Source organism: Mesoplodon bidens (assembly GCF_964165515.1).
Source record: "Mesoplodon bidens genome assembly, chromosome: 4".
NCBI lineage: Eukaryota > Metazoa > Chordata > Mammalia > Artiodactyla > Ziphiidae > Mesoplodon > Mesoplodon bidens.
This window is the reverse complement of record NC_138160.1, coordinates 153,854,225-153,866,514: the sequence shown is the minus strand read 5'-3', so window position 1 is coordinate 153,866,514 and position 12,290 is coordinate 153,854,225. Positions and strand designations below refer to the sequence as shown.

Genomic DNA, 12,290 nt, shown 5'->3' with positions numbered 1-12,290 from the left:
AGTGTGTGCTTATGCCTGACAGGATGCAGTTAGGTGGTCTTGGAGGATACTGGAGCTCTGGAGCACCTGCCCCCCCCTTCACAGTATATCCCACACTCACCCAGGATTGGGGATTTTTAAATTTTTATTTCAAAAGCTTGGATAGCTTCAATATCCAGGTCGTGGCAAAATCAGGACACGTGTAAAATACCTTACAATACATTAGATTCCCGAAAGGTACCAAAAAGTACAGTAAAATTAACACTTCCATTATAGGAAATGTATGACACAAATAATATAAAATTAAAGGTGAAAAAAGGTGACACTGTTTTCCTAAGATACAATTTACTCTTTACAACCAGGGTCCCACAGGTCCAGGCTGCAGAGCAGCCGCAGGAAGCAGACCCTCCAGTCTGGCTCTGGGTAACCCGGTAATAAAAATAAGCCCATAATGCCGCTCTGGCCTCGAGACACCACACGCTGCCTAAAACTAGAGCTCTGGATATATTAAACAGGAGAGTGATTTCCAGGGGGGAAATTTTAAATAAGACGCACATGGGACAGCCCATAGAAAGTTTGCCAAGTTAAATTTGGTACATAACTGTGTTCACTTGATATCCAAACAAAGCGTGTGCGGTCAGTCGGACACTCCTGCCAAAGCCTCAGTATGGCTTGTAGTTATTCTGATGGCCACCGCGTCGCTGGCTCTTCCCGTAATTTGTACTACCCTGACCTAGGGACAAGAACAACAATGAGAGCAGCTACAACTTACTGAGCATTTACCCCTGTGCCAGGCGCTTGATACGCATCCTCACCAGAGCCAACAAGCTCTGATAGGACATCTTCCCCACCTTCCTGAGCCCCAAACGCTCAAAATCAGGTAGCTCCAGTGAGCAAGCCAGGCCACAAAGCCCAGCCTGTCCGACTCCAAAGCCCCTGCTGCCAGTGGCCCCTGCACTGTCTGTCCTGCCTCCCAGGGTGGGTGAGTGGATGGGGGCCTCCCTCTCTCCTACTTACTGTAGTCGTAGCCGGGGCCGTAGCCGTAATAACCATAAGGCGAGTAGTCGTAGCCGCCATAGCCGGGCCCGTAGCCCTGCTGGTAGCCGTAGCCCTGGTTCCAGTAGCTGCCGTAGCCCTGATTCCAACTCTGACTCTGACCTGTGGGGGGGAGCAGGGCACAGGGGCCCATGGACCATTTAGCACACGCAGGAGCTAGGATGGAGGAAATCCTGCCCTTTGGGTGGCGAGATTACTATGGCAACTCAGAAAAGCCAAGGGGCTGCTGTCCTGGTGTAGAGGGAGGGCCCTGGGCCCAGCCCTGTACCTGAGACCCAAGCTGGGGATAAGAAGGCCAGGCCAGGATGGAAAACTAACTTCACTGGGGCAACCGAGGCAGCTCACTCTCATTCAAATCACCCTCTGATCACCCCCACCCTCCCTGGCAGCTTGGCCTTAAAAAGGATGGAGTTCAGGCTTTGGAGTCAGAGGGGCCTGGGATGGAAGGAGGTTAAGCGCCTGGCACAGCCTTGCCCTACCCTTCAGCCCACCCACCCACGGGTGTACCAAGACTCAGGACAGCCACAGAGCCAAGCACACCCCGTCTTGATGCAGATGCCCCCTCTGCCCTGGGGCCCCAGACCATATGAGAAAGATGGGCTCTTCCACTCCAAGCAGCAGCAGCAGCAGCATAGCCTCAACCCAGGAAAACTATTCCTGATCCTGCCCACCCTGCTGCACCAAGCACCAGAGGCCAAGAGAGCCCCCAAAACAGGCACAGAAGCTCCATGCAGGCAGGGAAACAGGACCCATCTTCATCTGGGTTCCACTCACCTCCTCCACTTCCGCCACCACCACCGCTGCCTCGGTTCCCTCGGTTGCGATTCCCACGGCCCCCAGAGCCATACTGCTGCTGTTGATAAACCTCTTTGGGCTGAGCCACCTTGATTTCACACTGAAAGCCAAGAGAACAGTGGGTCATGCCAGTGGGACAAGCCCTGGGCAGGGAGTGTGCACGAAAGCCTTCACTGACAAACGTTCAGGAGGCAGATCTTCTCTATCTGCTCAAGAACACATGCTGGGGTGGGAAACCACATTTGGACTAGCTCTCAGAACCACAACTAAAACCTAGACAGACTGAAAAACTCACACAATGGGCTTTTTGGCTCAAGCCTTTCCCCAGAGTGCTTGAAACAATGGGATACACCCAATGGGATAGGTCTACTGATGGTCACCCTTGGGTGCTCTAACAAGTGGGAGAAGAGGGACAGCTGGACCAATGCCAGTCCAGTGTAGCAAGACACCACACCAGGTGTCAGTCTGGTGCCACCTTGGGCAAGGGAGTCAGAGAAGGTTTTCCAGGTAAGGGGTCTTAGAGAAAAAAGGTTCTTTCTCCCCAGAAGAAATAAAGCATTCCACTCAAATACACTATTGAGGTGGCAACCCTGACCTCCATCTTACAAAGAAAGCCACTGAGGCTCAGGGCAGCCTTCCCTAAGGCCATACCGCTCCCCCTTTCTCCTCCAACCACTGGTGTGCTGTTGGGATGGGCCAGATATCTGTGTCCTCTTAGGGCCCAAAGAGTCAATTTCCTTTTTGCTCAAAACTCTGCCTACTGTGGGTGGGAGTAGGGTCATGGACCTTCAAGTGCTCCTGCTTTAAGTATATTTTTAAAAGAAAGTCCACTGACACACACCCCTCTCCATTAAGACCAATTAAAAAACCATTTTACATAAGATGTGCCCATACAAGCATACTCAAAAAACTGGCAAATTACCAAGTGATGCAATCTCATGTTTTCTATCCCACTAAGTTAAAAATGCTGAATACAACCAGCTAAAATACACTTACTTCAAGACCAACCACTAGCAGTTTGACTAATGGTGCCCTAATAGGCTCTTCATGCCCGTTTCACATCATGGCACAGAGAAAAAGGCCTCTTTCCATGTCACTGTCCACTGGGGTAACCATTAATGGATGAGGTCTCACCCAACAGCCCCTATGATCCCATCTCATTTTACATAAAATTTAGGGGCCCAATCCCAAATCCAATCTTTCCAAATTCCCAGCCAGGAGCCCCACCCTATGTGTCCCACTTTATCTGGCTGCCACTCCTGCTCAGGCAGAGCCTGCCACACCTTGCCAGTGGGCCACACCCTCAACTCCCAACTGCCTCGGCCACTGGAGAACACTTGAAGCATGAACTACCTACCCTCTCTCCTGTCCAGAGTTCAGAGGGAAGAGTTGCCCCTCACTGAACAGGACTCTTGCTTATTTGAAGTCAAAACTGGCTCTAGGTTTAAGGTGGCCAGGACCCTGGGAGCTCTTTGGAAAAAATCTTTGGAGTGGGGCTTAATTTAACCAGTAACCAAAGGGGATGGAGATAAAACAGATTTGGTTGTGGCAGGAGATAAAGATAAGAGAAAAGCTCTGCAGCAATGTCCGAAGCAGGTAAGACTTCGCCACAGAAATCAGTAAATGGCAATTTTAGAATCTTCTGAGACCTTAACTGTAGGACTTAAACACTTTGCACTCTAGATCCTGAACACCATGACCTCTACCTTTAAGTCAGGAACTGAAGAGGCTACGCAGCACACTCCCTATCCCATATAAGCCTCCGGTCCTCCAGTATTCTCCTGCCTCCCTCATATCCTGTCCTACCAGCCTAGAAGCTCCGTGAAAGACAGGACAACCTGCCCCTCCCCTATCAGGACAGCAGACAGTGCAGAAAACAGTAACGTACACCCTGGAGAACTCTTGGAGGTAACCCAATGCCTAACCCACGCCTGCAAAGGCCAGCTCTCCAGCAGAATGCCAAGCACACACAGCTGGGGACACCTTACCTTACTTCCACTGATGGTGTGGAACTTTTTCTCCAGAACTTTCTTCACAGGTTCCTCTTCTTTAAAGGTGATAAAAACAAAGCCTCGTCTTTTGTTCGACTTTGGATCCATTGGAAGCTCAATGGCTTCAATCTGCAAACATAAGCAAAGCTCAGGACCCTACCGCAGAGCCTATAAGGAACTCACAGGAGAAAAAGTCCACAAACACCAGAGTGAAAAAGAGCTCCAGCCAGCCAAGGTGCCAAGGACCAGGAAGAAGGCAACCTCGGTACAGCTGGCAGACCACCCCAGGAGCCACACACTCACCTCCCCAAACTCGCCGAAGTACTCCCTGATCTTCTCCTCAGTGGCTTCAGGATTCAGACCCCCCACAAAAATTTTCTTTACTGGGTCTTTCTTCATGGCCATGGCTTTTTTGGGGTCAATGACACGGCCATCCAGCCTGTGCTCCTTCTGATCTAGAACCTGTTCCAACAGAAGGGAGCTGGGTTCTAACTCAGCAGCATGACCCTGAACAAGGACCTTCTCTTTGAGGCACAAGACTCCAACACAGGCACACAAAATGTGCTTCACCCCTTTCAAACTCTACCCCCAATCTGACTTCCCAACCCTATCTCCAAACTTCACTTGGTTTACCTAAAGACCTATAAATCTAACCTCACCCCCCCGCCAGTCTTTGCCCATGCCGTGCACCCCTCTTCCTGCCCAGGCAGCCCCAATTTAAGGCCTATCTCCTCCAGAAGTAAAGCAGGAATTAAAAGCACAGGCTAGAGCTAGGCTGTGAGAACTGGAATCCTCACACTCCACCCCTTACTATGTGATCTCTTCTACTTAACCTTCTGAGCCTTAGGTTTGTTTTCTACAAAATGAGTAAAATAATGCTTATCTCCTAGCAACCATGGACTCTCTTCTAGTCTTCTCAATGAAATGTTTGCTTCAGCAGGGTCCAGAATAGGCACAAGATAATAATCGGTCAACTATAATCTTCCTGGACCACTCCTGCCCACTCACTCCTCCATTTAATCTCTACTTTTAGCCCCTTCAAAAAGGAGAGCATAAGTTCCCAACCTCTCTGCTTTTCCCAAAGCACCCAACCATGTGCAAAACACATAAGCCAATCATGGTCTAAGAATAGTATCCTCATAGAATACACAGACTTCTGATTATAAAGTACCCAGCTTACCTTCTCCACGCTGGCTGCATCTTTGAAGAGGATAAACCCAAACCCTCTTGACCGGCCAGTGTTGGGATCCATTTTTATTGTACAGTCAACAACCTCTCCAAATTTGGTAAAATAATCCTTTAGGTCCTTTTTGCTGGTATCCCAGCTCAGGCCACCAACGAACATTTTTCTGAAATGGTGGGGTGAGAACAGGGAACAAGCCTTAGAAAGCTGTCATTTCGGAAGGACTGGCCCTAGCAAAGCTTTCACTGAAAAGATTGTAAATAAAGCCACCATTCGGAACCAAGGTTGAGTTACCCTTAGGGCCCACAAGGGTTCTACCTCTGGAAGATGTTAACAAATCTCCGCTACCCTTCCAAACCGAATCTTGACCGTAACAAAGCCTCAGGTGAGCCGTACCCCCAAGGAGTGGGGGAAAAGGAAGCACAACCTAGCCGGAGAGCTAGGTCCTGAGCACTCACAACTGGAAGGAATCTAATTTGTCTAACAACCGTGTATCAAAACGCTACGGTCCCTGCCACCTCCGAGCACTCGCTCTCAAGGAACTCAAGGCTTCCGGGGCCGAGTCGGAGTTCAGACCGTGACTCCGCCCTGGAAAGGAGGCGGAGTTCCGAGGAAGGCCCTGCCGCGCGCCAACTCCGCCCACGCAGCCCAGGCAGTCCGCGACCCGCCGGGCCCCGGGTCCGAGCGCACTCCCCTTCCGGGCCGCCAGCCAGCGGCCCCGGGGCGGCGCCAAAGTCGACCCAACAAACTCCTGCAAACTCCGGCGTGCACGGAAAGCCGGCGGCGCGGAGTTGCTGGTCTGCGGGCCGCGAGCAGGCCCCGGCCGCCCGCCCCTCCCCCCGCCGCGTGGCGCCAACAAAAGGCGGCCCCGGAACAAAGGCGTCGCCCTCCGTCGGCCCGCGGCCGCACCTACCCCGCGTCCTCCTCGTTCTTGCTGGCGTTTATCTGGTCACCCTCGGCGCCGTTCTGGTTGCCGGCCTGGGGCGCCACGCTCCCGCCTCCGGCGCCAGCCGCGATCCCGGTGCCAGCACCAGTCCCGGCCGGCGACTCGCCTTCGGGGGCGGCCTCGTGTCCGTTCTCGGTGGCGCCCGTCGTCTCCATGGGCTGCTCCTCACCCGCTTCCGACATGCTAGGCCGTGGCGCGCGGCTCCTGCAACGAGTGGCCAACAACGCATCAGGCCGGCGCCGCTCCCTCCCGGGCTCCCGCCCGTCACCCATGGGCCCGGCCGCTCACCTTGCCGCCGATGACGCCGCGGGGCCCGCTTGTCCCCACCCGCCGGGAAAGCACCGCGGGCTCGGCCGCGCTCACGCTTGCGCTGCCGGGCCTCTCCCCCGTCTACCGACGGAGCCGCCGCGACCTCGCGCCCTCCTCCCTCGGCCTGCGCTGCCGCCGCCGCCGCCGCCGCACGAAAGCCACCAACACAGAAACTCCCGCAGGCCCGCGCGCTGCTGCCGCCTGACAATGCCGACTCGTGGCGCTCTTTATAATGCCGGAGCTGAGGGAACCTCGCAACAAAGCGCATGCTCATTGGCTTCGCCGGCCCGTCACTCAACCCCGCGCCGGCTTCCCATTGGCCGCGGTGGCGCGCGCACGGTAGATCCAGGCGGGCTTTGTCCTCATCTTAGAATTCGCGCGAGCCGGGGCCTTGCAGAGAGTCACTGGGTCCGGTGGTCCGACGGCTCTGTCCCGAGCGGCCGGCGGCCCGAGCCCAGGAGCGGAGAGGCGCAATACTGACCCTTCGCCCTCTAAGGCCGTAGTCCCTCGTCCCGGTGCGCCCTAATCCGGCATTGGCAGCCTTGGCCACTCCGTTTCCCAAAAGAGGAAACTGGACTCGAGGAAGCCTCGGAAACCGAAGTCGCCCCAACTGGAAGTGCAGAACCCGGCCTTCCGAGATTGGGCGCGTAGTGCCCGCCAAGGCCCTCGGCTTGGCTCGGAGAAATTGGGACGCATCCCGCCCTCCCCCTTGACCTTGGTGCCGTCAAAGCCACGCGCTCCCGCCACTTCAGCCGCCTCCCCCGGAGGCGAGAAGCGAGGAGGGGGCGGAGTTCGTCGAGTGACTGTTGCCAATGGTGCTCCGCCGGGATGTGGCGGGAGACACGGTGGGACCACGGTGTTCCCCAATCCTAGGTCGCCTGGCACCACGTTGACGACTGGCATCATCAAATTTTTACTTTTGATTACTTAAACTCTTTCATTTAATTCATTTATTTTTGCTAAAATCTATTTTTAAGAGAAATATACCACTTCCTTGAAATCATGAAGTTTGGGGGGAAGGGATGAATAGTTCTCTTTTTCTAATATACAAAACCCCTTAATATTTATCTACTTGACCACCAAGCCTGAAAGGCCTGCGTAATCCCACGATTCCTTTTAATCATATCGGTGACAAGCCCCAAATGACCCAGGAATAAAACCTCTGAAGCCTGGGGATTACCAAACAACAGCAGAACACAAGTAGCTGACGTCTCCCGCTGGAATCCTGCTGCCAGGCCCGGTGTGATAGGCTGGGCGTTCTATTTTCTCATCTGGTCTCCTAACAATCCTATGGAAGGTGGTACCATAACCAATTTATAAATGAGAAAACAAGCCCAGAGCCCTGGCCCAAGGCTCACTCCCTAAGTCAGCCAGCCAGTGGAGTTGCCATGAGAATGTAAAATGTCACAATTTCACATCTGGAAAAAATAATTTTTTAAAAATCTGAAGGTTTAGCCACACAACGCTGCATTTCCCCCAAGGTATCAACCCCCTAGAGCTGGGCACCCACCCAAGATGAGCAAATGCCTCTGGTTCATCCCAAGGCTCACCTGACCATTTCACTTTCAGGTTAGATTCCATAAACTGGAATTCATGTATCTCCATAAAACCTTGGTCATGTCACTGAAATCTGGTGGTAAGGCTTGCAGGGAAGTCCCTAACAAACTCTCCACCCCAGCCCTTGCCCACCCACAGAAATAAGGACCAGGGTTTTGGTCACAGGCAATGATGGGCACAGCTGCCCAAGCCATGAAGAAAATTCAGGCAATCAAGGTCAAGTGTAGCCACAGGACATAACTAATGAGGGCATACATTCACTTAATCTCCTGCTCTTGTCCACATGGATTCCTTTAGCACAATTTGGTAAATGCTTTCAATGACATGTCAGGTCTGAGGATAACAACATTTGGATGGTGCTTCACAGTTTGCAAAATACTTTCACCAACATTGCTTTCTTGGAGCTTCAAAATACCTTCCTATGCAGTTATCCATAGTTTATACACAAAAACACTGAAATCACACAGCTGAAATCGTGGCCACAAAGCCAGCACTTCCAATTCTACATTGTCTCCAGGGCTCCTGACTACTCCTGGCTAGGACAAGGGGGCTCTGAGCTTCTGAGTTCCGTGGTCTAAATTAGATCTCAGATGAGATTAAATGATTTTGAACCTCAAATAAAGCACTGGCCTAGAACATACTTTATAAACTGTAAAGAACTGCAGACAGATGGGGGTCAGTCTTAGCACAGAATGCTTTTATACTGCATGCAAGGGTGCCTCTGACAGAGGCAGGGCACCACACTGTTTGGAAGCAGCAGGAATTCCCTTTGACACAAGGGACTCTTGTTATTTGGTCCTAGTTGCAGACATGAGTTGAGGGCATCTTCTATGACAATGAGGTTCTCAAATCAGCAAGGAGCCCAGTTACCCCACAAAGTCCCTTAAGAGGCCCTTAAAGTAAAGTCCCATGGCTTTGGGGATTCAGGCTGTCAGGCAATATATGTGTAAGAATGTGTACAATCACCAATCTAGAATACAGAGGATAGACACAAAATGCATTTTGAAAGTTTTTTAAATTACATAAATTTTTCTTTTTCTTTTTTTTTCTTATTTTGGCTGAGCCTGCAAGGTGGAAATTGCAGGAGTTAACTGCAAATATGTTGTGATTGTTGTGGCTGACTCCCATAGGGGGCCACTTCCCACACCACAGCTCCACGGGCTCCAGCTAGAGGAAACTTTCTAAAACACAAGTCGGATCTTGTCACACTCTGCGTGAAAATCGTGGCTGGCTTCCCACGAGGGAAGCCTTAACCCTGGCTTCCCACGAGGTTGGAGTCTTAACCCTGAATATAGGTGAGAGGGACAGATGGGGCTCACAGAAATCCATGCCCCCCTCCCTTCAACCTCTCTTCCTCTTGAGTGGAACAGTCACTTCCAGGCCTGAGCAGTTGAGACTGGGCGCTCCCCCCAGACCTCTCTTCCCCTGGAGACCATGTGTTCTGCGTGGCAGAGCTACATTATAAAGAAGAGCTGTTCAGCCCACATCAGACTTGATGTGAGCACGAAATGAATCTGTACTGGGTCAAGCCACTGAGATTTGGGGGTTTATCTCTAACTGCAGCCTAGCCAAGCCTGACCGTTCCACATGGCTCGAGCCACCCCAGTCACACCTCAGGCCCAGCTCTCCATTCTGGCTGTGCTGATTTGTTTTATTTGCTGGAATTCATCTGCACCCTTCTGTCTTTCCACCTGCTGTTCCCTCTACCTGGAATATTCTTCCCCAAATCTTACCTGCCTACTCTACATATCTGTTTTGGGTTGAATTGTATCCCCTACAAGATCTGTTCAATTCCCAACCCGTGGTACCCGTGCATGTGACCTTATTTGGGACGAGGATCTTTGCAGATGTAGTCAAGTTAAGATGAGATCAGACTGAAGTAGGTGGGCCCTTAATCCAATAGGACTGGTGCCTTATAAAAAGAGAAGACACAAAGACAGACACAAGGAAAACACCATGTGACAACAGAGGCAGAGACTGGAGTGACAAGTCTACAAACCAAGTGCCTTGGTCAGTTCAGGCTGCTATAACAAAATACTATGGTCCAGGTGCCTTAAAAAACAAACTTATTTCTCACAGTTCTAGAGGCTGGGAAGTCCAAGATCAAGATGTCTGATGAGGACCCGCTGCCTAGTTTGCAGATGGCTATCTTCTTATTGTATCTTCACATGGCAGAGAACAGAGAGGGAAGCAAGCTCTCTCATGTCTCTTCTTAAAAGGGCACTAATTACATCATGAGGACCCCACTCATCTAAACCTAACTGCCTCATCTAAATGATGACCTCATCTAAACCTCATCATGACCTCATCTAAACCTAACTGCCTCCCAAAGGCCCCACTTCCAACTACCATCACACTGAGGATTAGGGTTTCAACATATATGAATTTGGAGGGACACAAACATTCAGTCCATAGCACAAAGGAATACCAAGGATTACCAGCAACACCAGAAGCTAGGAGAGAGGCATGCAGCAGATTCCCCCCTAGAGCCTTCAGAGGGAGTGTGGCTCTGCCAACACCTTGATTTTGGTCTTCTAGCCTCCAGAGCTGTAAAATAATAAATTTCTTTTCTTTTTTTTCTGCTTTGTCAGACATTTATTTAGGTGTCTTGCTAGTACAAGTTCCTGTTACCTGGGTTTGATATATAACCTCAAATTCTTATACTGCAATTTTGGGGGTATGACCAAATGTAACTTCTAAAAAAAAAAAAACAAGTACTGCTGAGTGTTTATTTATTCACTTACTGTCTCACAGTTTTTATCCTTGCCCCTGTTATCAAGTAAACAGAGACAATAAATTTTTATTGTTGTTACGCCCCCCAGCTGGTGGTGCTTTGTTATGGCAGCCCTAGCTGACTAATCCAACATCCATCAGACTTCAGCGTCCTCCAGAAAGTGTTCTGTCAGGCCCCAAGGAAGGGCCCTCTCAGAGCACAGATCACACAATATTGACACTGACCAAGAGCTCAATGAGATCCTGCACCAGGTCTGTCTCCTTTGCCCTGACACCTCCAGTGGGCACTCCAATACCTGCAGACTGAATAAAAGATCTCTTAACCAAGGTGACAAACTGGTTCCTACTGGGCTGAATCTGACTTTCAGATGTGTTTGCTTGCCTATACAGTGTTCAGAACATCGTAAAAAATTATTTGCCAACATTTACAAAGCATGATATGTCTACAAAACATTACATTTCCAGGCACCTTTGGAAATTTTTTAGATAAAGTCACACTGGGCCACAGTCCCACATGTCCACACTCAGCGGGAGCTGAGTCACACTGCTCCCCCAGCAGGTGGGGCAGGTGCTGTCCAGCTCACTCCAGCCCTCACGAGGTCCTAATGTCTTGTTCCTGGGCCCTCTAAACTCATCATCATCAACTGAAAGCATTAGGGATGCCAGTCCCTAACTAGGCCTCCATGAAATTCAGCTTCTTCCTCTTGAAAACAGGAATGACAACACCTGCCTCTCAGCACTCCTGCAGGGATCAGAGACTGTCTGCCAAGAGTTTAGCACAGTGCCGGGCGGGTAGTAGATAGAAATGCCAGCTGCTAGGGCTGCTAACAACAGTAACAACAGAAGATCTCAGGGATGACTCCTTCACCTGATGAGCTCCCCATCGCATCTCAAATCGAATCCTCAAAACAGAAGTGGAAGATCTGGAGAAGCTCTACTAGCCAATGCCCTGCCCACACCTGCTAAGGTCACATTCTTGCAGCAGCCACCCATGCCTAGTTTGAGTCTCAGAGGCAGCCTCTGTCCAGCAGAGGCCAATCAGAATTGCCTAGGACACCCTTCTGGAATCAGACCTTAATGGAATAAGGTCTGTATGTGGTTCACATACAGACCTAAACCTCCCAGTCTCCTCGGAGCTTGCAGGGCTGCATTCAGTGGACACGGCATACAGAGGGGCCCAGCCTGGCTTCATAGCACAATCTCCTGCGTGGTTTTTAAAACTTCAGATTCCCAGGTCCCTGGGGCTGGATTCTCACTTTTATACAGCATTCTGGGCACGGGACATTGGGATAGGGACAGATTCAGGATGCACTGCTGCTGACCAGGTCGGGGATGAGCCTATGAAACCAGAAAATGCCCATCTCCCTGCTGAAAGGCAGCAGCGCCTCCTCACCAGAGCAGCCCTGGAGGGGCTGTGTGTGTGGTTTATCACTGCCACTAAGTCAGGGTGGGCCTGGGAGACTCTCCCTTTGAGCCTCAGTTTCTGATTACACGACAATGCATATATTCACTCATTTACTAACAGCTCGGGCTTCACCTGCCATCAACATGACCCTCAGGACAGACCTGTTTTTTGAACTCTAAACCCACACGAGTCACTATCCCTCAACATCTCTCCTGAACTGTCCCCAAGGCACCTCAATCTCAGCATGTCTAAAAGAGAACACATTACATTCCCCTGAGCCCAGACCCTCTGCCGGTGCTCTTGGCCACAGAGAATGCCTCTACCACCCTACCTGTG

The 12,290-nt window shown here is 51.1% G+C and overlaps 1 protein-coding gene across 2 annotated transcripts; it reads right to left on the bottom strand.

Annotated features, from left to right (window-relative positions):
* Positions 1-106: 106 nt before the first annotated feature.
* On the bottom strand, positions 107-6,488 carry HNRNPAB (heterogeneous nuclear ribonucleoprotein A/B). Of its 2 annotated transcripts, XM_081234046.1 has the most exons (8): positions 6,239-6,488; positions 5,918-6,154; positions 5,002-5,170; positions 4,125-4,283; positions 3,819-3,950; positions 1,810-1,930; positions 997-1,137; positions 107-712 (listed from the first exon to the last, which is right to left on the bottom strand). In XM_081234046.1, exons 2-8 carry the CDS (start codon positions 6,130-6,132, stop codon positions 642-644), a joined length of 1,008 nt encoding a protein of 335 aa, XP_081090172.1. In that variant the 5' UTR covers positions 6,133-6,154; positions 6,239-6,488; the 3' UTR covers positions 107-641. The 2 variants fall into 2 exon arrangements, with proteins under 2 accessions (XP_081090172.1, XP_081090173.1); XM_081234047.1 differs by lacking the exon at positions 997-1,137 and having other exon boundaries at positions 6,239-6,487.
* Between the last annotated feature and the right edge of the window lie 5,802 nt (positions 6,489-12,290).